The following is a 27,487-nucleotide window of genomic DNA, read 5'->3' as shown; positions in this document are numbered from 1 at the left end:
GCACTCGCAGCCTAATCAGGGAGCTGCATTAAGAGAACTTTGGAGGAAAAGATTGGACATCATCGTGGCTCACCAAACAAAAGTTGAGAAATATAGCTCATTGCGATTAAACCCCGGAGCTTCAAAGTATTGCACAGTACAGAAATCAAAGATTTAACAGCACAACAGAGTAGAGGCAAGAGAAGACCTTAGCAATACTGACTATATGAGAAGTAAATCCTAAACTTGACCATATGACAAACCGCCACGAACCATCAATATCCCACCCACTCCACCATTTTCTACTTGAAGTTTAAAAGGATAAAAGCCCCCCAAAACCCGTCCCACCTCCTCGGAATAATAGTACAGGAACGCGGGATACCTTTCTACACCAGCCCTGTACAAAACCAAACCCCTTGTCCAGGACCCACATCCGTAACTCAAAACAGAGCAACAAAACACGCTCCTAAGTTGGCAAAAACTGGAAACTACTACCCTAATCAAGGGGCCGAAAAAAGAAAGCAAATCTGAAGTTCGGTACAAGCATAAAACTGCTGGAAAGTCTCCCCAGAGAAAAGAAATTAAGAAGCTAAAAACAAGTACTTGAACGGCACTAAATCAACCGGGAACGAAGAGTGCCCCTCGATTCCCACTTCATACTTTGCTGCAGCTCCCTCCTGTCCAGGCTTATTGAGATGCACTTGTATAATACGGAAAAAATGAGGGAACATAGACCCTTTTGAAGCATGTCATGCACACAGCTTTTCCATAACGCTAAAGCCATACATAAGTTGGAGCCCTGGTGCATCATTCTATTAACTTAACACCGACTCAGAGCTGATTTGACCACCATTCTCCCCTTCATGGCTGTTAAATCCAACTACAGGCATGGACCTTTGAGCAAAATCCAACAGCAGCTTCCTCTGGTCCTCATCCGTGTGGGGAAGACTTGCTCGTAGCAGGTCAACTGGCATTTCCCGACTAATAGCTTTAGCTGCATCGGCACTAAGAACAGGCATGCTTGTCGTTGGGGCTTGCATTAGCACTGATTGTATTACGCTGTCATACTTATTTACACAATATTTGGTGAGAAGACCATAAAACTCATCAAATGAAGCCTGCCATAGTTGTCGATTAGTGATGGTATAGTTGGTGCCAGCATGAGGATCAGTTAGGAGATCAGTTGCCCTCTCAAGAACTGATTTGAGAATAAGGGACGCGCTGTCTCCAGCAGGACTACCAAGGGGACGAAGAGGTGGCTGCTCTGAAGAACAGACCACAGCTGCAAGACAGGCACTTAGAGAACCAAGATCCATGCCGCGCACACAATGTGAAACCACCCTCGCAAGGTTATTTGTTGAGTCTGCTGCTCCTGGGTCAGTGGGAAGTCCTCCAAACAAAAATCTTAAATGACGACAAATGGCCATGCTAACTATCCTCATGAGCTCATCAATGGGAGAAAGGAGCTGAAGGTACCTTGCGAGGAGCTTCCTACCCTTAGGAAGAGACACCAACCTTAAGAACACAAGGTCATCCTTGGGAGCAGGCCCAACGCTATGGCCGTTTTTGCCAAGAGGGTCGACTAGTTGGAGTGATGCGGCAAGGCCTTCAAGTAGGACCTGCCGCCTCTGTCTTAACTGAACCCCACCATCTGGGGCCTGATTAAATTGCAGGAATCGGTCTATATCATCCACATCAAGAAGAAGACAAAGCCCATCCTCAATAGCCACTCTTGCTGCAAGCATTGGTTCCTGCTCCAGGGGCTTCTCAGATGCTTTCTGTTCAGTATTGCCAGCCGCACCAGATGAATTAGGTGAATCAACTTCAAGAAGAGGACGAGGTCTCCGAATTGATGAAAAGGAAATTCTCCCTAGAGCATCAACCTGGAGAAAAGCATGTTGTTCAGTGTTCGTGCGAGCTCGAGGAGGGAGTTCCCTGAGATGAGTAGGGCAGAAATGATGCTTCAACTTTGCCCCCACAGTTTTTTTAGCAAGACAAGCCTGATGGTAATAATCATCTACATAAGGGTCATTACTGTGTGTTGCTGCAAGCTGCATCCTGAGGATATTCTCTATCTCATCAGCTGACATATATTTAGATCTAAATCTCGGCCACCCACTACCACTCTTCGGGCCATTGAAATCAAATCCCGGCTGAGAAAAACGCAGATCCTGTCTACCTTTCTGAGCTAATTTTAGTCTTTGCTCACCTAAATCAGCAAGATCAAACATCGCATCAAACTTGCCCATTAACGGTGGAGATGAAGAAAGGTGGGGGTTAAATAATTGGGACTGCATTCCTGACAAATGCCCAAAAGGCGGCTGCATTGGACGGCGCAGCCAATGCTGCTGGGATTGTGGTTGTGGTTGAGGCATTAATTGTGGAGGCATTAACCCATTTTGATGAGGAAATTGCTGCTGTATCCCACTGTTTAATCGACCTGCATGCTCTCCAGGATACAAGTTCATCTGATTGGCCCATTGATTGGGTGGTCGGCTACCAAGAGGTAAACCAGGTGGCATATTCCCAGCGAACTGGGAGCCATGATGCAAAGTGGTCAACTGGACCTGAGAATTGGAAAAAGGAGGAAGGTTTGGTGCAGATAATGCCATTTGGTTTCCACCAGCAGGATGAGGAACATTTAGGTGGCCTGCATGATAATTTGGGGAAGCATGCTGCGATACTCCACCTGGAGGATATGAAGGGTAAGATGATTTTGGCACTAATATTGGTTCGCTTGAGTAATGAGGCTGGAGCTGCTGCTGCTGCTCTGGGTAAGATGACGTCCTATACAGAGTCTTTGACTCTATAATGTGAGCGGAAGAATATGGTTGTGATGACCATCTTTTGCCTTCTAAAGTGCTATCGGAGTCCACTACATTGCGATGAAACCAGTTAATGTTATCCTCTCCTTCTGCCCACTCAGCAGCAGCAGAACCTAAAAGATAGTGCAGTCCAGAAGAAGTAAGAATTCAACCACTACCAGATTGAAAAATGGAGCAGGAAAAGATTTGAAACACCTAATACCTACAGACAGACTTGTAATGTCAATAAAGATGGATACTTGGCCAAACTTGAGATTACATTCATCAGCAAGATTTGCAATAAATATGCGTGTCAGCCATACTACAGAGGCTGCCTAAGACCATTCTTAGGCAACAGATGGCGGATTGAATTTTTTAAAGGAATAATATGCACACCTTAATTCCTTTCATTTAAGGTCACATAGAGATGCAAAAATCTACGGAAGCCAAACTTAAATCTGCTAGGGATGATGAAAATCTGAAAGCTGGAGCGAGGAATGGGGCAAATAGTATAAGTCATACCGACGGTGGAGAAAGCACGAAATATTGGTCAGGCTTAGCAAAAGCAATTTTCAAATTCAAACACTAGATGTATTAGAATTTACAAATGCAAAAATTAAAACTTTCATTTTGTTTTGAGCCGATATGGTAAAGCATCACAACATTTAAACTTAACAAGTAAGCTTGCTCAGAGGTCATTTTGTAGAGCAAAAAGGTATCGACACATAAATTTGAAATGGACAACAATGTTATAAGCATTATCACAGCATGTAAACAATTACTTCAACGAAATAAGATAGCAACGAATATAAATGCTGACATACTCACTTTCCCTAGATCCTCTTTCACCAATTACTCCTGCAACTCTTGGGCCACTGACCACCTTGTTTATCTGCGAGTAGAACACATAGTTTAGTATAAATGCAAAAAAGAGGCATTACAGGTCCCTAATGCTGGAACAACGCCATTAGACACATCCTATCATATGATCGATACTGCGTCGCCACGCCCCAAAATATTTGCAGAGATAAAGTGCCACGAGATATTTATTAAAACACCATGTAAAAGTTCAGATCATAAAGCATCATCCAAAGGTTGCCATAGACAACCAATGACAAAGGCTGTGGCAGCTAAAGAACAAGAAATTATGCTGGCAACTAGTTCACTAGCTCTTTAAGGAAAATGGAATCATTGCACATAAACTTAAGCACAATATTCTCCCCATTACTACGATTGATACTGAGAAACCATTCTACAGTAAGTAAAACACTTTTATTGTTGACAAGCCAAAGCTCAGTATCAGACCTTTGAAAAGGTGCTTGCAAGATCATCAATTTCGGATAAAGATCTTAAGTCCTCACCCTGCAACAAAGGAAATATTTGTCATCCATCAATCACAAGACTAGCAAATTTATAACCAAAGTACATTGAGCAATCATCAGGACAACAAAAGAAATGCTTTATGGTGATCATGTTTGAAAGCAAACACAAAATGAAACAAGCATGCAAAGGAACAGCTAGAAAGCTTAGTGTCAAGACATTGCATGTACACACATTAACTATGAAAGAAATGATATTCGTCTTAAGCAACTGTTCTTCAATCGATCTTATGCTAACTTCATCATTTCAGTCATTATATATAATAAGAAGTAAGACGTATAACAGCACTTGTTAATTCAACTTCATGAGACAAATCCCATCATCAAACCCAAGGACAGCATAATTAACTTCAACCAGGAAATGAGAAGCACTGCACTGATAGAAGCCACAATCGCATTTGAAAAGAATACATTGTATAGGTGAAATTAAAGTTTTCAGAGACAATTCAAACCATAAAAACTTCAGCAATCAAGTAGATATGTGGAACCCAAAAATACTGGTTATGATCAATTTATATGAGCACCCTACTTGATGTAAACTCCATAATGATAAACCTGCACATGCTCTCAAACTATTTCAATGATGTTCCGCCCAAAGGACACTGCATATCACATATCTGCGCCATCATTAGATTAATAAGTGACTCGGTATGATGTAGAAAAGTAGCCTTCTCACGAATACATAATCCAGAGTACAAATTGAGTGTTCAATGTATTCTAGCACTACCTATTTGACGTTGCAATCAAAGAAGAGAAGAACAGAAAAGGAACTAAAAAATTCCGCAAAAAGATGAATGTAAATGAGGATTAATAAATATCAGCTTAGACTTCCACTCAAATTGACAAACATCGAAGCCAGGCGATATAAAAACCAAGTAAATGAGGTACTATCCCGAAAATTCAAGATATCAGTACCGCTCCAAAATGTATTGGCATCTCCATGCATAAACTAACTAGAAAACTAAAGAGGAAAAAAAGGAGAGGGGCACATCACCTCTTCCTTGTCATAGAGAAACTCCTCTTCCTCTAGGCCAGCAGGAGGCAAATCCTCCTCTTCATCTTCTAATCCCCCTAACTCAACTTCTTCGACAGCATCATTACCAAAGAATGCATATTGGGATGCGTCAAATACAGTGCCCCCTGCTTCGCAAGAAGATTTAATTAATATAAACAAATCAGTCAAATCGCGAATTTCTGGAAATTCATATATCAACCATAGCAGGAATGCATACATCAGTAATCAGAAGTTCAAGAAGAATGTGAATATTGTTGTTCCAATCATATGAAAGACCAAGATTCATCGTACAGAACTCTCACGAATCCGAAAGCCAGGAAGAATAAAACGGCCTAGGTAAAATTTGATAGTACAACACTGTTACTTGATTTTTTGTTGGAAAGCTAGGCAAACATCCCCCTACTGAAAAATTTTGAGCTTGGGATTTCTCTTAGCTCGCAATAAAACATTTGAGAGAACACCAATACTCATTCACACAATTCTCGAGCTCATGAGAATCAGTTTAACTTCAAATGACAGAAGAAGAGGAACATACGAGGAAAAGCCAAAAGCTAACAGACGATAGGACGACGCTTCGTCAACAAACGAGTGAAAGCAGATCTACAGAAACCACAATCAGCTTGAAAACGAAACGAAACAAAAAAGAGAGGTCATCGAACCTGCCGAACCATCGCCTAATTGATTGAGATCCTGCGAGCCGGTAAGTTGAAAACGACTGTTCTCGCCGCTACCAAAACCATCCATCGCAACCTAATTATCTACAACTCCAAGCCTAATCTAACACCGGAAGAAAAACCGAATCCGAATCTACAACTCCAAGAAAGCTAAGACCGAGCCAACGCAACAGGCCCCGCGCGACGGAACACCTAGGGTCTCGTCCAGACGGTGATGAAGAAGACGATAAGATCTGTACAAGCTCACTGAAGCACGAGAGACAGGTACCGAGGGGAAGCAATTCGAGCAAAACCGGACAGCCAGGTCCGCAGCAGGTAAGTGTGAAAGTGAGGGAAATGAAAATAAAAAATAAAAAAAAGCGAATGAAGGAAACCGAAACCGAAACCCTATCGCTGTATAGGATAAGACGACGACGTAGCAGGCGGCGGCAGGGGCGGCGGGGGCGGCGGAGGGCCGCGGAGGGAGAAAGAGAGAGAGAGATGGGTTTAGTATATGGAGAAGGCTCACGGTGGCTCGGCAACAGAGGGAGTAATATAATTGGAGCTCATGATTGAGGAGCGACGATGGTGGTTGTGATGGTTTTTTGTGATGTTTTTGGCCCACTGTAGTGGAAGAGAGAGGGTGGGCGGTGGGTTGGCAAAAAAGCAACGAAAAAAAAAAAAAAAGAAAAAGAAAAAAATGCTCATAGTATTATGATGTCATGATCCACTGGATTTTTATTTTTATATAATTCTATTGTTTCCATATCACTTTGGATAATTTTGGGTCGGTTATTTGTAATTTTGTGTACATGGGCGAGCGACCAATTAGAAGCGGAGGACATCGGGCCCCACCTGGTGGCCCAGATTGATGCCGATTGAAGGTCCGTTTCGATCCCGGGCGTTGTTGAAGCATATATGCTTTTCTTGCAAGCGGAATGCGAATTTCCGATCGCGGTTCCTCGTGCGCGCCTAAATCGAGTAATAAAAGAGATGCCTCGTATCGCATGTGTTTTCCAAATCGGATCTAATTTCAGCAACTCCGATGATAGCCCGGCGGGACTGAAGAATTTAAAAATTTTCACTGCAAACTATTTTTGAGCGAGAATGAACTCTTTTCGAATTAGACATATCGAATTTGAAATTTGATCGGAGTATTTGACTTACATATCAAGTCAAGAAGGCCATAAACATTAACGTGTTCGCCCTTTCGAGGTCGATAGATCGAGCCCCGAGTTAGGATCACCCGAATGATCTCCTTCTCCTTCTCCCACAAGTTCTTTCCTCCCCCCCTTTTTTAGCAAAGTAGACGCCAAAAGTTTCATTACTATTGCCCTTTATGTTCTTTGGCAGAGGTTCTTGGATTCCCCTCTCCTTGTAGAGAGGATGGACACGTCGAATGCCTTTGTTTGCGATTTGTCAAAATCTAAAAGGAAAAGACACGATGACTTTACGATTTTAGCTTAGCTCTATTTAGATTTGCCTCGAGATTGGACGAGATTTCAAACGACTACTTTGATTTGGGGGAGAAATACAAAAAAGTTCATATACTTATTGCATTTATATTAATTCAATCCCAAGTCTTTTAATTAGATTAATTTAGCCTCAAATTTTTTGATAATTTGTCAATTAATCAAATTCAATTAATTTTGATTGAAAATCATTGACATGGATATCAATCGTCCTTACGTGATATTGTGGGTGCAAATGAAAATTTTCTAAAATTTTTTAGTGAAATTTTTATTACTTTTTTCCTTTTTATTTTTTATTTTGTTCTTTTAGGGTTAATGCCACCAAAAATCCTAAATTGATACACATGTGATAAATTTACTCCAAACTATTTTTTGACCACTAAAAATTTCAAATTTGTACATTTATTACAAATTTACCCCAAAATTGATACGGTATGATAAATTTACCCTCGATTAATTTCTATTAAATTTTATCATGTTTGTTACGGGTGTATCAACTGGAGATTTTTCGTGATATAAACTCGATTTAACATAAGCTAATTGATGATAAATTTATCATGTGTGTACTAATTTAGGATTTTTATGGTAACAAATTAATTTTAAGTAAAATTATTACGGTTATACTAGTTTAGATTTTTGGTGGTCAAAAAAATAATTTGGGGTAAATTTATCGCTAGTGTACCAATTTGGGATTTTTTATTGTCAAAAAAGTAGTTTTTGATAAATTTTTCACAAGTATACCAATTTGGGATTTTTCATGATGTTAAAATATTATTTTATTTCCTTTATTTTTTCCCCAACCATGGACCAGTGAGTTCGCAGCCCATAGTTAAAAAAAAAAAGAAAAATAAAAGAAAAAAATTAAAAAAATTAAAAATTAAAAGAATCAGCTGTGGCATGTATAACGATTAACATCGACATAGTAAAAACGACTCGAATGAATTCAACCGGCAAAACGCATAAATATTTAGAAATCAATTAACATTATTCAAAGGTTTAAGACTAAATTGACAAAAATATAATAGGTTGATAAGACAACTACATAAAACTAACAGTCATGGAAAGTGACTTATTTGTCAAGTGGAATTGTATTTATATTCCCATTCTTTGAAAGGGAAAAGTGAATTTTGACCTTTGAAGTTTTAACGGGATAAGTTGGCAAAAACAAATTTCACAAAAGAACTGGGGAGTGAAGGAAAAATTTTAAATAAGGATATGAAGTAGATCTTATTTCAAAAAAGAGCCCGAAACGCCCTCTTTGTTTCAAAAGATGGTCTAACCAAAGACATTTTCGTAATTTTCTTTTTTTATTTTTTTTCCTTTTTCCTCTTTTTTCTTTTATTTTTTCCCTTTGTTTTTTTTTTCCCTAGCTTCTCACCGGTGGCCGATCAAGCCAACAACCATCCCTCGGCTCGCCTAGGTGAGAAACTAGGGAAAAAAAAAAGGAAAAAAGAGAAAAAGAAAGGGGAAAAAGAAAAGAAAGAGAGGAAAAAATAAAAAAATGAAATCATGAAAATGTCATTGGTCATGCCCTTATTTGAAATAAAAATGACATTTCAGTTTTTTTTTAAAAGAAAGTTTACTTTAAATTCTTATTTGAGCAAATAAAAATACTTTAAGCTTTTATTTGAGAAAATAGAGGTACTTTATGCCCTTATTTAGAATTTTCTCGAGAATTAATAGAAAGAAATTCACAAAAGCCCACTTTTGTACGTGTAAAAACGAGGCAGGACAATATACATAAGATTATAGATCTAGAACCCTTTAAATGCTCAAAATGATTTATTTACGTTACGCATTTTGATAAAATCTCCCTTCCCTCCCCCCTCTCTCTCTCTCCGAGCATTCGAAGCAGCAGAGATGGCGAGGATAGCTCGCAATCACCTTATCCCCGCTCTGAGCATCCTCCCAACCAAGTCATGCCTCTCCGCGAACCCCTCTCTCTTCGCGAGCCGCCCTCACTCGACCCCAGTCCTCGGGTTCCGCAGGTGCTTCTCTTGTCCCTCCAGGCTGAGCATGAGCCTGAAAGCCGGCATCGTCGGCCTCCCCAACGTCGGCAAATCCACTCTCTTCAACGCCGTTGTAAGTCACTCGTGGCTGGTTCTCGTGCCCCTCTCGTTCGAGCTAGTATTGTTCGCGTGTCGATCTCGTTTTACGAGTCTTGTGCAGCATAGCTTCCCTAGCTGGAGCGTCGCATTGAGTGGGATTGACTTCCTTATCCAGTTCTGTACGCTTTCATGGCATGTAGTGTTGTTTTAGGAGATTAGGTACGCATTCTGCTCTCTCAATGTCGCGTCGTGTGGTGAAGGGTATGTGGAGGAGGTATCTTGTTAGTTTTGGGTGCTTTGAGAAATTGCACTTAAAGAGGATATTGGCGTGCCACGTGCCATGGGGGAACGTTTCAATTTGGAGGGCAGTGTTTGTGATGCCCCTCTTCCTAGGACAGTGGAAGTTATGTTGGACTTCGACGCTTTAATCGGAAAGGAGGGATACATAGCCAGAACTGGTAGGTTAGAGCCATAGCTGCCAACCCGTGTTGTTATATAGATCTTAGTTATATGAATGGTGAATCGCTACATGGCTCGAGACTTCCAGCTAGGGAACTGGAGTGACTTGGCCTCTCCTTCTGCGCTTCCTTATCTACTTTTAACCATTGAAAGGGAAGAAGCAAAAAGTTCTCTTTTCCTTTTTCTTTTGAGAGGAGACATAACGCAATGGCATTGTGCTGAAGGACACGAAAGGAAGATTTGCTTTGGCAGATGGAGCCAAACTCGAACTTAGCCACTTTGATTTAATATTTTACTGTGACAGCCCTCTTTTTCCTTCCTTTTCACCTGTACATATCTTTTTTTCCCACCTTCCCATCCTTGGCACATTAGATGCTAGTGTTATTCTGGTGGTTTCTTCTATTTAGGTTGAGAATGGAAAAGCTCAAGCTGCTAATTTTCCATTCTGTACCATAGAGCCCAATGTAGGGATCGTCGCTGTGCCAGATCCCCGTCTGCATGTCCTCTCTGACCTCAGTAAATCTCAGCGAGCAGTCCCAGCCTCTATAGAATTCGTGGATATTGCTGGTCTCGTCAAAGGTGCAAGTCAAGGGGAGGTGAGATTTCTGATTAGGCAAAGCAGTTTCAATTTTCCCGCTCTCTGAGAATCCATATTCTGCTAAGTTATATACTTGGTTTGCTCTGGTAGGTTGGTTTATATATAAATGCCTGTTAAGTCCCCTCTTTTATCATGATTTTTCAGGGGCTGGGCAATAAGTTTCTGTCTCATATTCGCGAAGTGGACTCCATACTTCAGGTCTGTTAATTGATGTGATAGTAAGTCTCCTTAAAGTTAAGTGGGTCTTCAGACCTAAGGTCACTCGCAATTCGAATAAAAATCTAACTTGTAAATACTCGAGCACCATTGAGGAAAATGTCCTTTTGAGTGGTCAATCGTATGGTTTTTGCAGGTGGTACGCTGTTTTGAAGACAATGACATCGTTCACGTGAATGGAAAAGTTGATCCAAAGTCTGACATTGATGTGATTAACTTGGAGCTCATATTTTCCGATCTGGATCAGGTAAACTATGGCTTCTCTACTAGAGATTTTACAATGCTCTTCTTTCATTTTCGTATTGGATTTCCTCAGCTTGCATCAGGGATTTACGTTAAAAAAGTTCTGCCTTATTTTGAGTTTTCATGGCTCTTCACTTCACTCGGTATTTGTCTCCTGGATATCATCAAGCAAACGATGGTTCCGCAATTTAACCTTCGGAAAGAAAATCACTTGGAGAACTTGCTTTGCAAGGTTCCCAAGCAGCATCTCTACTGTAGGGTTGACACAACTACTTTGCGGGATAATAGTAGTGAAAAACTTGGAAGAAGTAACTTCAAACTTGAAAGAAGTGACTATATTGATGGATGTTTCAACTTCCTCTAATCGTGATGTATGTTGTTGATGCTTAGTGTGATCTTAGGTCCCGACCTCTCTTTTTAAATTAATTATGTTTCTACTTTTGAGAAGAGGATCAATAAGCACCATTCATACTGGCTTGTTCATTTGAAAGCAGTGAAAAATTCTGTTTTTTTTTTTTTTTAGCTTATCTGCTCAAAACACGATGAGAGCTTACTGAATGTTCTGATTGTTTAAACTGTTCAGAAATTTCTTTGGAAATTTGTGCTACTTTTAGTTGAATCCACTCATTTATCTCTGTGTACGTATGTCAGTTTCACTTTTTCATGGCCTCAAAGAACTAAGATCTCCTATGCATCGCCTTGGCAGTAGCGATCATGGATGTTGTCCGGAGACCTATTTATCTTAGCATGCTTCTCTATGTACTGATCTGTGACTTTGATCCCTTAATACACCTTAGTCTTCATAAGGTAGAACACGATTTATTCTATTTTTGTTCAGAGGTGATGTATTCTGTACAAATACCACAAATATTTGACCAGATTCTGTGAAATTGTAGATCTGATCAGTCTACCTCACAAGAATTGCAGATTCAGAAGAGACTGGAGAAACTGAAAAAAGGCAAAGCAAGGGATTCTCAATCAAAAATTAAGGTGAAATGTTACTTTATCTTGTGTACTGACAAACAAAACTGTTGAATCTTGGCCCAGAGCTCATCTCCTTACTTGCCTTCAATCCCATCATTGTGTTCCCAGGAGGATGCAGAGAAGTCTGCCTTGGAAAAAATTGAGCAAGCTCTCATGGATGGAAAACCTGCACGATCAGCAAGTTTAACTGATTTTGAAAATGATGCCATCAAGCATCTTTGCTTGCTTACAATGAAACCAGTAATTTATGTGGCCAATGTTGCAGAATCCGAATTAGCTGAACCCGCAAATAATCCTTATGTGAAAGAGGTTATGAATCTTGCATCTGAGTTGAAATCAGGACTAGTGACAATTTCAGCACAGGTCAGTATAACCCAAGTTATGTGTGCCTGTCTCCGTATGTTGAGTACACTTGTGATGGTTCGTTTTTGTCTTTGTGATTGCTAGCCACCACAAACCTAGAACTCAGATTTAGATTCCACATTGTTGCAGGTTGAGGCAGAGCTTACTGAACTTCCATCTGAAGAGAGAACGGAGTATCTGAAATCTCTTGGTGTTAGTGAAAGTGGGCTTGGGAATCTGATAAGAGCAACATATGGACTTTTAGGCTTGCGTACGTACTTCACTTCGGGCGAGAAGGTAAGATGCAAACTTGAGAAGTTTTTCTGGAATACCATATATTGAATTTGTGTACTCTTCACTATAATGAAGACCAATTTGATCTTAACAACAGGAAACAAAGGCGTGGACTATCTTGGCAGGTCCGATATTGTCTATCCTTCGATGTTTATGCACTACGTTATAGTTGAAGAGTTGTCTTGTCTCACCTTCCATCTTCCTTTCCTCTACCTTCCTTTTCTTCTGCTCTGTCGATGCAGGAATGACTGCACCTCAAGCTGCAGGAGTCATCCACTCAGACTTTGAAAAAGGGTTCATTCGAGCTGAGACGGTACGCATTACATTATAGTACCTTAAGCTTCATCTATGGTTTCAGTAGTTGTTAATATGCAATGACATGGTAGCTTCACCTCACTTGGACAAAAAGCTAGGAGTGCTGGATCCTTAGTTTGAATAATAAATCTGGTTTTGCTCATGGGAGAAATTATATAGACTAATCGGATCACCTCTCTCCTTGTTCTTGTGATCGTAGCTTATTATCTCTCGCTTGGTAGTGAACAACCAACGAGAGTCGACCCTCAAAAATGCATTTTGCTCCCATGGATGCTGAAGTTCCGCGTGAATGAAATGAGATCAAGCCCTGCCATCATTCGGGAAGGATAGTACAAGGGTTGTAGAGGTGTTTCAGAGTGAGCAACAATGGACCGAAAAGGAGAAAAAGCCATAGTTATCTGAAGGAAAGGAAAGATAAAGGAGTGCTAGACAGCCGGATTAGAACTGTAGAATATAAGGATCTCAGCAAAGATAAGCGGAGAGATATAGAGATCAAAATTCATGGTTATCTGAAGGAAGGGAAGATTAAGGAGTACTAGATAGCTGGACTAGAACTGCAGAATATGAGGATCTCAACAAAGATAGGCAGAGAGATATAGAGATCAAAAGTTAAAATCAAGGAAAAGGGTGATCTCAAGGTCAGCATGTTAGGGCAGACTTGACAAACAACAGAGGAATTAAGTCTCTCCAAACAAATCTATTTTGAATCTACATTGACATATACTAATGTCACTGTGGAACTTGGAATAACTTAATGAATGGTCAATAAGATCAATTCAGAATTAAATCATTATAGTTTGACTTTTAGTTAGTGTTAACCATGACTGCAGCAAATCCTAGACCATTAGTGAGATTTGAAAGCTTCAGTGTCACCCTTATGAAATCCTTCGTCCAGCTGACGAGTTGTCAATGTGTTGTCTGTTTGGGGAGGCATGATTTTTCTAGTCCATTGCACTTCAATTTATGATGACTACACATTGGGGAGAAAGAAATACTTTTAGGTGCAAGATAATTCAATCTCTTGCCTCTTTCTTGTTGATAGGACCAAAGTACTTTGCCTCCACTTATCCGACAGCATCTTCCGGTTTCAGGATTCTATTGAGTAAGTTTGCAGCCAAGACATAACAATCTCCCTCATTACCTTTGATACTCTCAAAGGGAGCCAATTTTAGTATGGAGAACCTAAAATATTAAAATAGCGAGATACATTAGGTATATGAAATAGCCAATGTGACTTAGCTGGATAGGACTTAGTTTGTTGTTATTGCTGTTGGACTAGGAATTGTTGTTGTTGCATGAATTACCTGTCTTTTCTCGAGAAACCTTGCAAAATTTTTCAATTACATACGACCTGCATCATATTTTCCTGCAGGTAGCTTATGATGATTTTGTTACTGCTGGATCATTTGCTGCTGCAAGGGAGAAAGGAGTAGTGAGTTGCTTGCCTTTCTTCTAACTCTATTCAATTAGGCATGGTGGTGTGAGACATTTAGTGGAGCTCCATTAATTCTCACTGGAAATCACTTTCACGAGCCTGGATATACTTTTCTGGCTCCAATATAGGATGAATTTATTTTTAGTCAACGTAAGAGGTAGCGCATTGAAGGAGGATATAATGTACTTACTGCTCATCTTGTTCCCAGTGCACAAAAATGACTGTATCCCAATGAAGTAATTATAGATCCTGATACTTCTCTCAATTTTTTGAGGTTGTGTATAGGATGTGAAAGTAGTTGTATAGCAGCCCCACTTAGTGGATGAATTTGATTTAGTGCGCGACTTTGGGTTGAGGCTATAATTGAATGTTGATTGATTGCCTGTGGTATCTTTGTTTTTTTATGGCTATCCTGTCCTTTGGTGTCTTTTTAACCTATGGCTTCAAATCACTTTTCTACGTAATTCTTTTGGAATAAGTTGGGGTACATCTAGCTTCACAAGCATTTTTTTAGCCCTTTTTCCAACCTGTTATGGATCACGGTTCAAAGTGAAAGGTGTAATGGTGAAGATATCAAGTCAAATATACGTAGTTAACATTTAAGATGAAGTGAAATTCATGATGCTTAATTTTCTGTTTGGTATTTTACACATTACATCTTCGCTTCTAGGCATGCATCTTAATATCGATGGCTAGGTTCACTTAAGGCAAACATGGAATGACTTGAACTTCGTTACCCTGATTTTTTGCAGTTGAGATCGGAGGGTAAAGATTACGTTGTCCGAGAAGGAGATGTGATGCTATTTCGCTTTAATGTGTGAAGCTGTCCCGATATTTCTCTTTATAGGCTACCAATGAAGCCGGTAGGCTGGTAGCGGTGGTCCTTTGTTGATGAGCGGTTTTCGGCACATGACCTCAGATGCATCATCGAGTTGACTTCGGTGGAATGCATCAGTGTTGAGTTACAGAGGGAATGGCAGTTTTGCTTGCGGAGTAGCTTCCTATTACCAATAGATGTACCTTGAGAAAATCGTATCATTTTTTTGCCTTTCTCCCAAAGAAAGAAAGGGTCTGAAACTGAAGTCTTATACACAGTTGTTTAATCCTTTTATACGAATGAGAGGCAAAGTTTTAAATGAATGGACTCTTGGTAAGCAGCTTATAAGTGGGATAAATATCATTGCAAATTTGAACGAGAGTTCTTTGCAAATCTGTCTCTTATTTCGTTTTGAAAGCAAATCGGAAAGTAATGTCTCTCAACAATCACTAAACAAAACAATCTTTTCAAACGACAGATCCACTTCAAGCTAGTCTGCGAACAAGAATAATATTCCGGCATGAAGCTCAATGACGGCAACGTAGAACCCTATTCCCTGTTTATTTGAAAACCCCCTTGGAAAATCAAATATATGAAAGCAGGCACTTGCATGAAAAGGCCAAAAAAAATAAAATAAAGGAAACAAAGAAATCAAGCACTTGCCAAGGGTCTAAGAAGCATTTTCTCTGTTTATCTCTTTCAAATGGAGGATACTGGATAACGATCAATCTTATGAAAGAAGAATCTCCAAGTTACTGGAAGACACAAAACTACAGAGAGGAAATTATTCGTCACGCTCAAAAGTTACGACCCTCGATTCATCGAAATATATTCTAGTTGACTACCCAATCCTCATTAAAATAGAACATCTATCCATAGAAATTATTGAATGCTCTAGCAATTATAATCTACTAAAGTAGTAATAGGATCCTTAAATTTCGCAAAAATCTTATTTCTTTGTTAGTGTTTCTTGGAAATGTATTTAAGCTAACATAAGATGGTTTAACAAAAAAAAAAAAAACATAAGTTGGCGTATTCGCTGTTCACATGTCTATTGATTTCACCTGATGCAATTATGACTATTAGAATGTAAGTAATGATGCAAGAAAAATATATTCCATAAAACACAGCCATTAGGAACGACTCTAACTACAATAGAAATCAAGACCTTTATGCAAAGCAAGCTGAACATCATCACAACTTCTCAACATAGTGTTCTGACCATATCACCCTCTGCACGGATCCCACCTTTTGCCATCCTAGAGCTACTAATGGTGGTGTCCCTATTTTGATTTCTCCTCCTTTTTTTTTCCTTTTTTGCGGGTTCCACTTTCCTTCGTCTTCTTTTTTTTCCTCTCTTGCAAGCAATTATCTTCTTTCCATGCCTTTGCTGCCAACAAAGATGGGTTTAGTGTCGAGTTCTCTCCTAGCACGGTTGACGACGGCTCTATACAAAAATGCGATTGTTTGTTTGGTTACTCTCCCTATCTTCGCTTTACTCTTTCCCTTCGCCGAAGAAGCCTCTGAACCAAAACAAGACCCAACACGACCTTCAACCTGCAAATGAAGATTTCCATACTCGTCATTCTCTCGTCCACTCTTCCAATAACTCCCTACTTCTTGTGGCACCACCTCCACTGTCGGGTCCGCCGCCTGTCATCGGGAATAAATTCAATTTGAAGCCTATGATTTAGGAGGATCTGAACATGCCCGACGCTTTCAATGTGGCGGATTATCTTCCTTATCTTGGAACTCTCAATCTTCAGGTATTAACTAGGGCCACAGTTTTTACGGCAAAAGTGTGGAAGAAAGATAATCACATGTAAGAGAAAGAAAAAAAGAAGTAAGATGACAAAAGAAAGTGAGACCCACAAGAAAAAATAAAAATAAAGCGACAAAAAAGGGAAGCTCGGGATCCGTAACGGGTAATACGGTGAGAATACTATGCCGAGGAGTGTTTTAATCAAAGAAAGAGTGAAAAAAGTGTAACCCTAAATTTTTCTAGTGGAGAAATGACATTGTCTTTTGATCCACTCTAAGGTGTAAATTAGACCTAATCATGGGCCTCAGTCAAAGGCCCACTCGGGCTTGGCCCCAAAAACTTATCGCGCCAGGCCTGATGGGCCGAAATTTGAACATAAAAATTTCATGATAGGTGAGTAATATTAGTTTTTTTTATTATTAAAAAAGGCAAAGGAAAAGACCAAAAAAAAAAAAAAAAAACCAAAGGAACCGGTCTACATTCTCTCAATTTGATCACCTGCTCAGCACCTCGCTGTGGGCCCTCTGCACTAGCCAATCGGGCCACTCGGGACTCTTCCACTTCCCCGTCCCATCAACCCAGTGAAAATGCGGGACCTTCTCATCCCGCGACACACAGCAGCAACGCCCTCTCTCCTCTTCTCCCTCCCATTCTCGAAGCGCTCCACCTTTTCATTGTGAGAGAGGCGAGAGAGCGCCCAAGTTTTCGGAGTCACCGACTTCTACGATCGTCCTCGAAGGAGCACGCATTGAGGCGATCATTGCAGTGGGTATGGCTTCTTGGTTCTTCGCGATTCTTGACGCGTGACGGCATTTTGATTCCGTTGATCTGGAGAATTTCTGTTTTCTCGGCCTCTTATTACGTTTTCTTTTAAGGTTTTTGGTTTGGTTCGGTGGACGATGCAGTTCGGTTTAGACGTCGAGGCCTTTTTCGCCGGCTCGGCCGACGGTACTCTCTCTCTCTCTCTCTCTCTCTCGGTTGATGTATTAGCGTTGCTTGCTCGTGAATGCGTGTGTGCATTTATGTATGTACGCGAGGAATGGATGCGATTCTGCGAGTTGGATACGGCTGCGGTTTCTCATTTCCTTTCGTGTCATAGCTGTGCATGTGCTTGTTGGGCCTTCAATGCTCAGTTACTCTGCTTATGCTCTGTTCCTGGCGACCCCTCTGCTCATGGTCATTTGTGGGAAACTCTTCGTCATTGCAATTGCTTCGACTTGTTTCTTTATTTTTTCATGTTTGTTGTGGATTTTGTGAAATGGTTTTCGCTGTTACAATCTGTGTGTCAGTCCAACATCTCTTTTTTCGGAATGGCAATCGAGTTCATGCATACTGATTTAAATGAGTGAGCTAAAAAGGATGGCCGGGGAAGTTGCACACGTATAAGGGAAAGTCAGGTTATGCTATTATCATGTCGTCGGAAAGAGTATGCATTTATTTTTTTTCCCTTTTGGAAATTTAATATTGTTGTATATCGTGTTTGTACCGCTTTTAGTTTCGACTGCTTTTTTATCGCATCGTCATCTAGTAGTATACAGAGTTAAATTGAGGAATCAATGGATTTGGGACTCATAACATACAAACCCTGACTATTAATATAGGGTAGAGCATCTGTTGCCACTGTAGCATGCTATTCGAGAATTCTGCGGCATGGATTGCCCCAATAAGTGAAACAAAAAATAATGTGGAGAGTCCCTTGTTTAAAACGTGGTACGGTAGCTCTAGGCTTCTTGTAATTATGTACTTGAAATAACATACGATTGATGAATTAACATAACATATAAACCCTGACGATTAACATAGGATAGAGCATCTGTTGCCACTGTAGCATGCTATTCGAGAATTCTGCGGCATGGATTGCCCCAGTAAGTGAAACGAAAATAATGTGGAGAGTCCCTTGTTTACAGCGTGGTATGGTAGCGCTAGGCTTCTTGTAATTATGTAGTTGAAATAACATACGGTTGATGAATTATATTCGCTACAGTAAACAAGTGTAATATGACTTAAATGTAACATGAATATAAAGGTCCAATGGGTGTTCAAGTGTTGTAATGTAGGGAAAGTTGATTTTATGCCCATATTTCTATTGTAAATTAAATGGCATGCGTGTATAAAATCATCCATTATTGGGTATTCAGAAAGCTTGTTCTCTACGAGGTGGCTCAATTGTAAGTTGAAAATTTTCTTTTATTGCGATAAATTTGGCCATGCCAACTTTTGGCTTGTACATAGAACATGGATGTTTGAGACTAGAATTTGTCAGTTTAAATTGATCTATTGCTATTTAGGAAAAGAACTAATTAGAAATGAGACTCTGAAAAGGTTGGAGTGGCTCCAATAGAGAAAGGGAGGGGGGAACATTGTAGTGGTGGTCTGGGCATATGAAGTAATGATAGCAGGATGAGAAGGTGTGATTTGATGATAGGGAAGTGGGTCTGAATGAGTATGGGAAAACTTTCCTAAGAACATGCATATAATAGGTTTTCGGATGCTTTTGGTTTTACTGTTATGAGGACTTCATACTTAATACACTGTGAGAATTACGAGGATAAGTGGAGCCTGCCTTTGCTGCTGCTGCTGTTTTCTTTTTCAATTGTGGTAGAGGTGTACTTTAACTGTACATCTCTAAATCACTCCTCCTTTTCTCTTTTGATAATATCTGTTATAGAGGTTTATTTTGATTCAATGAAATTAAAATGTTTCCAAGGTTTATCTATTGTGGTCATATCAATCTAATGTTTCTCATCATACTGTCTTTTATCTTGAACAGGGAGGTACTCCGGAGGGCACAAGAAAATGAGATTCTCCGAGGATGGAAACGATCAGCAGAGACCATCCTCCTTCAGTTCTATTGTTAATATATCTAAAGAGGAAAATGGTAAAACTTCTTCCAGTGTTGTTGACTACTCCGATCCTTTTGCAATCCATCGTATGCTGGACAAGCTGGATTATGGTCAATTTGGCAGTGTCACAAAGGATGTAGAAGCAGTGATTTTCCAGAAGATGCAGTACTTTACCCCTCTCATTAATCTTTCAAATGATTTGTTAAGTACTGAGGTAGACCCGAGAAAGGAGGCCTCAAACCTTGCTGGGGAACCAGCTGCAAATTCTGGGCATCGGAACATTATTAATTTGGATGACGATGGTGCGATAAATGATGCTCCGTCAGCAGCACAACCTGTTCTAATTCTTGATGATTCAGATGACGAAGACCATACAAACTGGAAACCCTCGTATCCTTTTCAGCAGATTTTCTTGGCGACACAAGCAGGAGTTGCTGGGCAATGTCCTGTGGGAGATATAGCGGTAACATTTCATTAAAGTACACAGCTTTAAATTAAAATAAGGACAACATCATATAGAAATTTTTAACATGTCAATATTTCTTGAACTGGTGAGATGTTGTGTTAAATGATTCAGGGACCAACCTATGCCTTGATCTTGAGTTGAAATCTGGAACTTGTTTATATTTAGACCACAGATTGGTCAAGCTTCTTGCGAGAAGTCTGTGGTGTACATCTCAATAGTGAAGTATTGTTGTATGTTTAAATTTCTCATATATCTTTGAACAGCAACACACACCAATTCTATAGTTCTTTGTGAGTATTGTGGCATGTCATGGTCACTTATGGTTTTCTTTTGATGCAATGTGCTAAACAGAAAGGGCAAGATCCCTCATTAATTTTCATACAATTACTTTACCTTCTGTATTTGAGAAAAATCAGAATGGAAGCAAAATAAGGAGAATGAAGGAAGGATTGAAATTGGAGGTGGAGATAATTTTCTTGTAGCCTTGGTCGGATGGAGGGGAAATAGGGGAAACGGAAAATGCATGGAGAAAATGGTCAGTCAGAAGAAAGTCCATTGAAAATGTTTGTTGCAAGTGAAAAAGTAAATTTAATCACTTTCTTATAACTTTTCTACCCAGCTTGCGGTGATTTCTATGTTTGCCCCAAGTAAAATATCTGTCCTTACTTTCCATTTGTTCTTCTGAACCTTGGAATGTTCCACTCTTGCTCCCATATTTCCCTCCACCTTTTCCTTCCTCCTCTTTCCTCCTTCCTAAAGCCAGTGGAGCAAGTAGTCTCCAAATTTGTTCTTCTGTTGTTTATTCAATTTTGCTCGATTGCATGTGTTGCATGTTCTTGCATAGCATTGATTGGTTATGTTGAGCAGGTTTTTACTCCAGAAAACTTGATGCAAATTTCTGCTGATAAATGGATCTCTTTACCTTGCGTTGTGTGCCCATTAGCTACATGTTCCCGAATGAAATTGGAGACACTTTAAGTTCCTTATAGCGGCTGCTGGCTCTCTGATTAGGCGACATTAGGTGGGCTTAAGTTGCTCAGATCTTATGGGCACAGTCATCCCAAGCAATTCAGTCTTATGGTTCTTCATTATCTGCATATGGCCATTTTTTCCTAATCTTTGACTAGTAGCAAATGTCCGCTGAAGCTTTGATGAGAAGAAAAAAAGTAGATTTCACCAGAGCATCCATTTCTATATTTGATGATTATTGATTTCATTTTTCTGCTGCCTTACAAAGTGGTTGGATTTTTGTCAAAAATGCATCTTCACTGTTTCAGTGGAGTTTGCTGAGGAAATGACTAAGATCCATAGAAGCTACTCATTCTCAAATGAGGATTAACAACACTTTGCTGTTGATCTTTGCTTTTAGTTTTTAGTATGAACCTTTTTTGTTTAGCTCATGGGGTGTGCTTTTATTTAAATGTGTATGTGCGGGTCATGTGAAGGAGTGTTCAGGGGGCACTGGCTGAGCATACCATTTGATTTTCAAGGCATTGATATACATACCATAGAAGAAGTTAGCGCATTACAATCCATAGAAGAAGTTAGCATATTGGAAATTGTAATGTTCTCTTGCTTGGTTGCAGAACAAGAACATATATGTGGCTTGTTTTTAATCTCATGGTCAACTACATAAATGAATTGCATCTCTTCTTTGACATCTCGAGTACTACATTTTTAACGATATACAATGTTTGCACGTTTGCTACTGGCATTTGTATTGTGTTGTGCTTCCCGTGGTTCCTTTTGTTGTTAATGATTTTTGATAGACTATCAGAAGATAGAATGCAAAAATCAACTTTTGAACCACATATTATGTTAATCTTTTGTGTCCTCCCATATAGCCCACACGTGTTTTCCTACTCTGGAAGAAAGTTTCTGATTTTCCTTGTTTAAACTTGCATTGAGCAGGCCTTTTTCCTTCACGTTGTATCCATAGCCAGTTTAAGACCTAGAATCTTCTTGCAATTGGAGATTCAAGTTGCTGCGTGTGTTATGATCTAATTGTTATCCTGCTTATAAGATTTTGTTTTATATTATATCCAGGTTAAAAACTACAGAAACATCACTCAAGGAGATGGGCTTCTGAATGCTGAAACTGAAACTGAAACTAAGAAAGACAAGGGCGTATACGTGGGTGTAGACAACGAAGATGATCACCTAACAAAGGTTGATGATGGTCTTGGGGATATCTGGAGTGAGATGACAATGGCATTGGAATGTTCAAAGGTAGATGATTAATTCTTCATTGAGACTCTTTCCTATCAAAATCTCCATGAAGCCTCTTGTGGCAATTTTCCTCCCTCCCCTTCTTAGTGACAATTCATTTGATTCAGCATGCTTTAGTTTTACATCGTTAAATCACTTTCCATCGGGTGCTCTATTATTTATTTTATCTATGAAGATTCATGGATAGGCGGCATAAGGAAGTCAAGGAAATGGTGCATTTCTTTTGTGTATTATGGACCTTTGCTGCTAAGTTTAATTTAAGGTTATTAAGGATTTTATCTTGCTGAAGAGGCACGTGTGATGCAAGTTGTCACTTTGAGGAAATGGTATTATGAGTTTCAGTTTAAACTGCAAAGCATGAATTGGCATATGCTCTTATTTCATCATATGAGTTCACTCTTGTCTGCGAGAACTCTTGGTATTTTGAGCTATGATCCTTCTGCTGTTTCTCCTCTTTGTCATGATAGTGCTTGAACATGCCCCAGTGAATTGGCCTTTGGGACTGTAATATTGGTGTGCTACATTCTGCTGACTGAATGAAAGGGATTATTATCAGTGTCTGAGATCTGTCTCTGGATTTGTTTAACGGTCTACATGCTCTTTTTTTTCATTTTAAGCTGTTATGAAAGTAACTTGATTTATCGATATCTACATGCTTGAAACTTTTGGAAATGTTATTCTTCCTGAGCATAATGTACTTACACATTACCTTGCTCTGTCATACGCATTCATCCATCTGAAGTATTTCAATTCTGCTTTTGTTAGGATACTGCTGAAGATATGGAGAACTGGGAGCATCCTTCATCCGATGACAATTCAAGTGAAGACATGGAGGACTGTGACCATTCATTTGTTCTCAAGGACGATATCGGTTATGTTTGTCGAGTGTGCGGGGTTGTTGATAGGAAAATCGAGACCATATTTGAGTTCCAGTATAATAAAGTAAGCTTCATCTATTGCATTCTGGATTTGCAGGCGATCTTCACAATGTTCAAAATTTCCGTTTATGTTCAATAATTTGTTTAGATGAATATTTGTAACTGAGCATGGAGAGATATGGGCGTTGATCGGTTCCGCATCCGATATGCATGTGGTCTCATTATCATGGTCTTCTGATAAGTCATTAACCACTGTTGCTCATCCTCTCTATCTCTTGGGGGAATATGTTCATGCATGTCTGGTACACAACTATTAAAGTTGATTGCATTTGCCTAGTGTGCTTAAGCATTGGCCACACATGGAGATTCTTGACCAGTATTTTGTGTTAAACCCTAAGCCCTGTGGAACTTCACAGTATTCCATATAAGCTGCTGGGTGTTAGCCTAAGAATAGGATGGCTTAATAGAGGACAACAGACTTTAGGAAGGTGATATCAGGAATATATGCATTGAAGATTTTATGTAGCGTATTGCCAAAATAAGATAACAAGCACCTTGAAGTTTTACGAGCCGCAGTTTCTTGCAGGAGTTTTCTCAATGGGATAATTCTAATTTGTGGTTCTTTAAATTATGTCAATTATGTATTTAAGCTCTTATGCAAATAAGTCTTCTAACTTGCTTGATTGCACAGCTTGCACGATTTGTGCGATCGTGCTCTTAGCTATTAGCTCACTTAATCAATGCTAATACCATTGACTGAGGCCAACTTTCAATAAAAAAGATTGAAAAAATGAATAAAAAGTTTGTAAAACTCAAATTAAATTTAGAAAAAAAATGTAATAAAATCTAGAAGGGGTTTGGGGTTTGGGGGGGGGTGAGAGGGAGGAGAAGGAGGTGGTAGCCACCACCAGGAAGGGTCTGGTGTTGGTGGCTCATTGTGTTGACTTTCAACCATTGCCTTGCTCTAATCCAGTGGGCCCTCTCTGGAATTGCACGATTCTGACCAGGCAAGTTTCCTCCTTGCCATTGCGTGGCTAACTCTCTCGCTTGGATCACATGACCCAGGAAGTTAAGCACTTTGATTGAGAGAGAGAGAGAAGAGAGAGGCATGATCTCAGCCTCGCCTTCTCTGCGTAGTCATTCAAGCCCCTCACTCATTTAAAGCCAGAAAGCTCCACTATCTTTGTAGATTCAGAGTCTCAAAGTCATAGTTCTCTCCTGCGTATTATTGTTCACTAAATTTGTGATTGCTCAATGATCTCCTCCGACTGGGAAGTTGAGGTGGTCCCGATTGCATCTGTGGACCTCAAGAACCTTGACTTCTGGATGATCTGAAGAATGATTGCTCCACCAAAGTCCAAAGAAGGTGATATTGTTGCCATGCTGGGTCGGGTCACCCTGTGAGGCAGTGGTGCACCTTGCCTGGATTGCACCCTCCGGCGAGATTTGGCCTAGATCTCACTAAGGCGAGGAGCTTGCCTACTGGCCCTAGAAGGGGGATGGTTGGTGGTGTCAGCCTTTTGCTGGTGGTTGCTGCTACCATCTCCTTCCCTCCCTCAAACTCTCTCTCTACTCACAGAATCTTTTTTTATTTTTGTTTATAACCATTTAATCTGAACTTTTATAAATGTTCAATTATTTGATTGCTCATCTTTTAATTGTTTTCATGTCAGTTGTTATGTCAGCATAATTGAGTGTGTAAAAATATTTGATTGCATAAACCATGCAAATTAGATGGTTCGATTGCAAATTGAAAATTAGAGGACTTGTTTGAACAATTGACAGAAATTAGCGGACATGGAATGTCCTTTTTCTTGTTAGATTATTGACTGAGAACGCTCTGATCTGATGCAGCCTAGCTTTGCATAATAACATTCTCTCCCGTGTCACTTATTTTATACTCCATGTTTGTCAGGTAAAGAGGAGTGGCAGGACGTACGTATCTGATCACCGGAAAGGCGGCGATTCTTCAGGGTTGACTGGTTTTGACCTGCCGCAAGATGATTTGGCAGTGATAGAGATAGCTGCTCATCCAAGGCACATGAAGCAGATGAAACCTCATCAAGTGGAGGGCTTCAACTTTCTTGTCGGTAACTTAATCACTGATAATCCCGGGGGCTGTATTTTGGCCCATGCTCCAGGATCCGGGAAGACATTTATGATGATCAGCTTTATGCAGAGCTTCCTTGCAAAGTATCCTCAAGCCAGACCTCTTGTGGTGCTTCCTAAAGGAATTTTGCCTACATGGAAAAAGGAATTTCAGACATGGCAGGTGGAGGACATCCCATTGCTCGACCTTTATAATAAAGCAGATAGCAGGCCCCAGCAATTGGAGGTTTTGAAGCAATGGGTCAATCAAAAAAGCATACTTTTCTTGGGGTACAAGCAGTTCTCTGCAATTGTTTGCGACTCTGGTACCAGTGCTCATTCTATTAATTGTCAGCAAATACTGCTGGAAGCCCCGTCACTTCTTATTTTGGATGAAGGGCACACCCCCCGGAATGATAACACTAATGTTCTTCAATCTCTGGCCAAAGTGCAGACACCAAGGAAAGTTGTCCTTTCGGGAACTCTCTATCAAAATAATGTCAAAGAGGTATTCAATATATTGAATCTTGTCCGTCCCAAGTTCCTGAAACTGGACTCTTCACGTGTTGTTATTAAGCGAATCTTGAGTAGGGCAAACATGTCCGGGATTAGGAAGCATTTGACAGGTGGAAAAGAAACTTGTTTCTACGACTTGGTGGAGCATACTTTGCAGAAGGAAACTGACTTTAAGAGGAAAGCTACTGTCATCCAAGATTTACGCGAGATGACAAAAAAAGTTCTCCATTATTATAAAGGTGATTTCTTGGACGAGCTCCCTGGACTTGTTGACTTCACTGTAGTGCTGAATCTTAGTCCCAAACAGAGGCCTGAAGTGGAGAATGTGAAGAGGCTTGCACTGAAGTTCAAGATGAATTCTGTTGGAAGTGCTGTTTATCTGCATCCAAAATTAAAACATTTGACTCATACTTCCGCTGCAACTAATGGTAACAGTAAGTCAGTGGACCCTGAGACTATAACCAAAATAGATGAGTTGCTGGAGAAGTTAGATGTGAAGCAGGGAGTTAAAGCAAAATTCTTTCTAAATATCCTGAGATTGTGTGAGTCCGCGGGGGAGAAGTTACTGGTCTTCAGTCAATTCCTATTACCGCTGAAATTCATGGAGCGGTTAGTGATGAAAGCGAGAAGTTGGTCTCTAGGTAGAGAAATCTTTTTCATATCAGGTGAATCGAGTACCGAGGAGAGGGAATCATCCATGGAGCAATTCAACAATTCCCCTGATGCCAAAGTTTTCTTTGGCTCAATCAAGGCATGTGGTGAAGGAATTTCTCTGGTGGGTGCATCTCGGATTATAATTCTGGATGTGCACCTCAATCCTTCAGTTACTCGGCAAGCAATAGGTCGTGCATTTCGACCTGGGCAAAAGAGAAAGGTCTATGCATACAGACTGGTCGCTGCTGATTCCCCCGAAGAGGAAGATCATGTTACATGCTTCAAGAAGGAATTGATTTCGAAAATGTGGTTCGAGTGGAACGAGTATCGTGGTTTTCAGGACTTCGATGTGGAGACTGTTGACGCCAAGGAATGTGGTGATCCTTTTCTGGAGAACCCATTCCTCCGTGAGGATGTCAAAGTCTTGTACAAAAGGTTAGTGCCTGGCAGTTCTCAGCCTTGCATGCACAACATATGAATCGTGTACTAAGTTTCTTGTCTTGTGTGTCTTTTCCAGGTAATTCTGGGGTAGAGGATTATTGAAGTAGCAGAAGTATGTTATGAATGTGCGGAAATGTTTTATCACAGGTCGGAGCAACTTGAAATGTGAATATGGCAGTCTATCGAACTCATGCTTCGTTCATGAAAAGAAAGTGGATGCTCCTTCATTTTCAATGCGTTATCTGCACTCCGTTTTTGCTTGATTGGTACTGGATTTTATGGTATTGCTACTTTCCTGATGTCTAGTGCAACTTCAATGGTGTTCTTTTTGAAAGTCAACTCAATGAACTGGGAAGTGGGGTGGGTGACAATTGCCCTATCTTTTATTTCATTCTGCTACGCCTTTTGTTCTTCCGCACAAAGGTTAGATAGCTGTACCTTTATGTTTTTTTCCCTTCTTCCGCATATGTAGCGAAATATCAAACTGTGTCGCTTGAAAATCGCTCTCTTCGAGTCGATTATTTCAGTCAAATTCTGTGAGCCGACAACAATATTAT

At 40.1% G+C, this 27,487-nt stretch overlaps 3 protein-coding genes across 5 annotated transcripts; 2 read left to right on the top strand and 1 right to left on the bottom strand.

Moving 5' to 3' along the window:
• Positions 1-291: 291 nt before the first annotated feature.
• LOC115737384 (protein PAT1 homolog) lies at positions 292-6,453 on the bottom strand. 3 transcript variants are annotated; one of them, XM_030669485.2, is made up of 5 exons: positions 5,837-6,453; positions 5,157-5,302; positions 4,089-4,145; positions 3,612-3,675; positions 292-2,917 (listed from the first exon to the last, which is right to left on the bottom strand). In XM_030669485.2, exons 1-5 carry the CDS (start codon positions 5,919-5,921, stop codon positions 795-797), a joined length of 2,475 nt encoding a protein of 824 aa, XP_030525345.1. In that variant the 5' UTR covers positions 5,922-6,453; the 3' UTR covers positions 292-794. The 3 variants fall into 3 exon arrangements, with proteins under 3 accessions (XP_030525345.1, XP_048131058.1, XP_030525346.1); XM_048275101.1 differs by having other exon boundaries at positions 292-2,854; XM_030669486.2 differs by lacking the exon at positions 4,089-4,145.
• Positions 6,454-9,101: 2,648 nt separating this feature from the next.
• On the top strand, positions 9,102-15,387 carry LOC115737387 (ribosome-binding ATPase YchF). Its single transcript, XM_030669488.2, has 11 exons — positions 9,102-9,384; positions 10,217-10,405; positions 10,552-10,605; positions 10,760-10,870; positions 11,794-11,856; positions 11,959-12,213; positions 12,343-12,489; positions 12,584-12,611; positions 12,729-12,799; positions 14,174-14,233; positions 14,989-15,387. The coding sequence occupies exons 1-11, from the start codon at positions 9,163-9,165 to the stop codon at positions 15,055-15,057; spliced, it is 1,269 nt and encodes a 422-aa protein (XP_030525348.2). The 5' UTR covers positions 9,102-9,162; the 3' UTR covers positions 15,058-15,387.
• Positions 15,388-17,350: 1,963 nt separating this feature from the next.
• LOC115737383 (protein CHROMATIN REMODELING 35-like) lies at positions 17,351-27,321 on the top strand. Its single transcript, XM_030669484.2, has 7 exons — positions 17,351-17,584; positions 17,691-17,763; positions 19,586-20,121; positions 22,171-22,353; positions 23,119-23,295; positions 25,147-26,924; positions 27,007-27,321. The coding sequence occupies exons 2-7, from the start codon at positions 17,715-17,717 to the stop codon at positions 27,008-27,010; spliced, it is 2,727 nt and encodes a 908-aa protein (XP_030525344.1). The 5' UTR covers positions 17,351-17,584; positions 17,691-17,714; the 3' UTR covers positions 27,011-27,321.
• Positions 27,322-27,487: the final 166 nt, after the last annotated feature.

Source organism: Rhodamnia argentea, chromosome 2 (assembly GCF_020921035.1).
Source record: "Rhodamnia argentea isolate NSW1041297 chromosome 2, ASM2092103v1, whole genome shotgun sequence".
Lineage (NCBI taxonomy): Eukaryota > Viridiplantae > Streptophyta > Magnoliopsida > Myrtales > Myrtaceae > Rhodamnia > Rhodamnia argentea.
The sequence above is the reverse complement of the archived record's forward strand: the minus strand, read 5'-3'. Positions and strand labels throughout refer to the sequence as shown.

Excerpts from the sequence above, each read along its gene's own strand:
- LOC115737384 (XM_030669485.2), bottom strand. The coding sequence starts at position 5,921 with ATGGATGGTTTTGGTAGCGGCGAGAACAGTCGTTTTCAACTTACCGGC. Across the intron at positions 3,676-4,088 it reads TTGCAAGCACCTTTTCAAAG|ATAAACAAGGTGGTCAGTGG; the intron begins GTCTGATACTGA and ends TTCTACTCGCAG. Across the intron at positions 2,918-3,611 it reads TGAAAGAGGATCTAGGGAAA|GTTCTGCTGCTGCTGAGTGG; the intron begins GTGAGTATGTCA and ends ACTATCTTTTAG.
- LOC115737387 (XM_030669488.2), top strand. The coding sequence starts at position 9,163 with ATGGCGAGGATAGCTCGCAATCACCTTATCCCCGCTCTGAGCATCCTC. Across the intron at positions 11,857-11,958 it reads ATTCTCAATCAAAAATTAAG|GAGGATGCAGAGAAGTCTGC; the intron begins GTGAAATGTTAC and ends TTGTGTTCCCAG. Across the intron at positions 12,490-12,583 it reads ACTTCACTTCGGGCGAGAAG|GAAACAAAGGCGTGGACTAT; the intron begins GTAAGATGCAAA and ends TCTTAACAACAG.
- LOC115737383 (XM_030669484.2), top strand. The coding sequence starts at position 17,715 with ATGCAGTTCGGTTTAGACGTCGAGGCCTTTTTCGCCGGCTCGGCCGAC. Across the intron at positions 20,122-22,170 it reads GTCCTGTGGGAGATATAGCG|GTTAAAAACTACAGAAACAT; the intron begins GTAACATTTCAT and ends TATTATATCCAG. Across the intron at positions 22,354-23,118 it reads TGGCATTGGAATGTTCAAAG|GATACTGCTGAAGATATGGA; the intron begins GTAGATGATTAA and ends TGCTTTTGTTAG.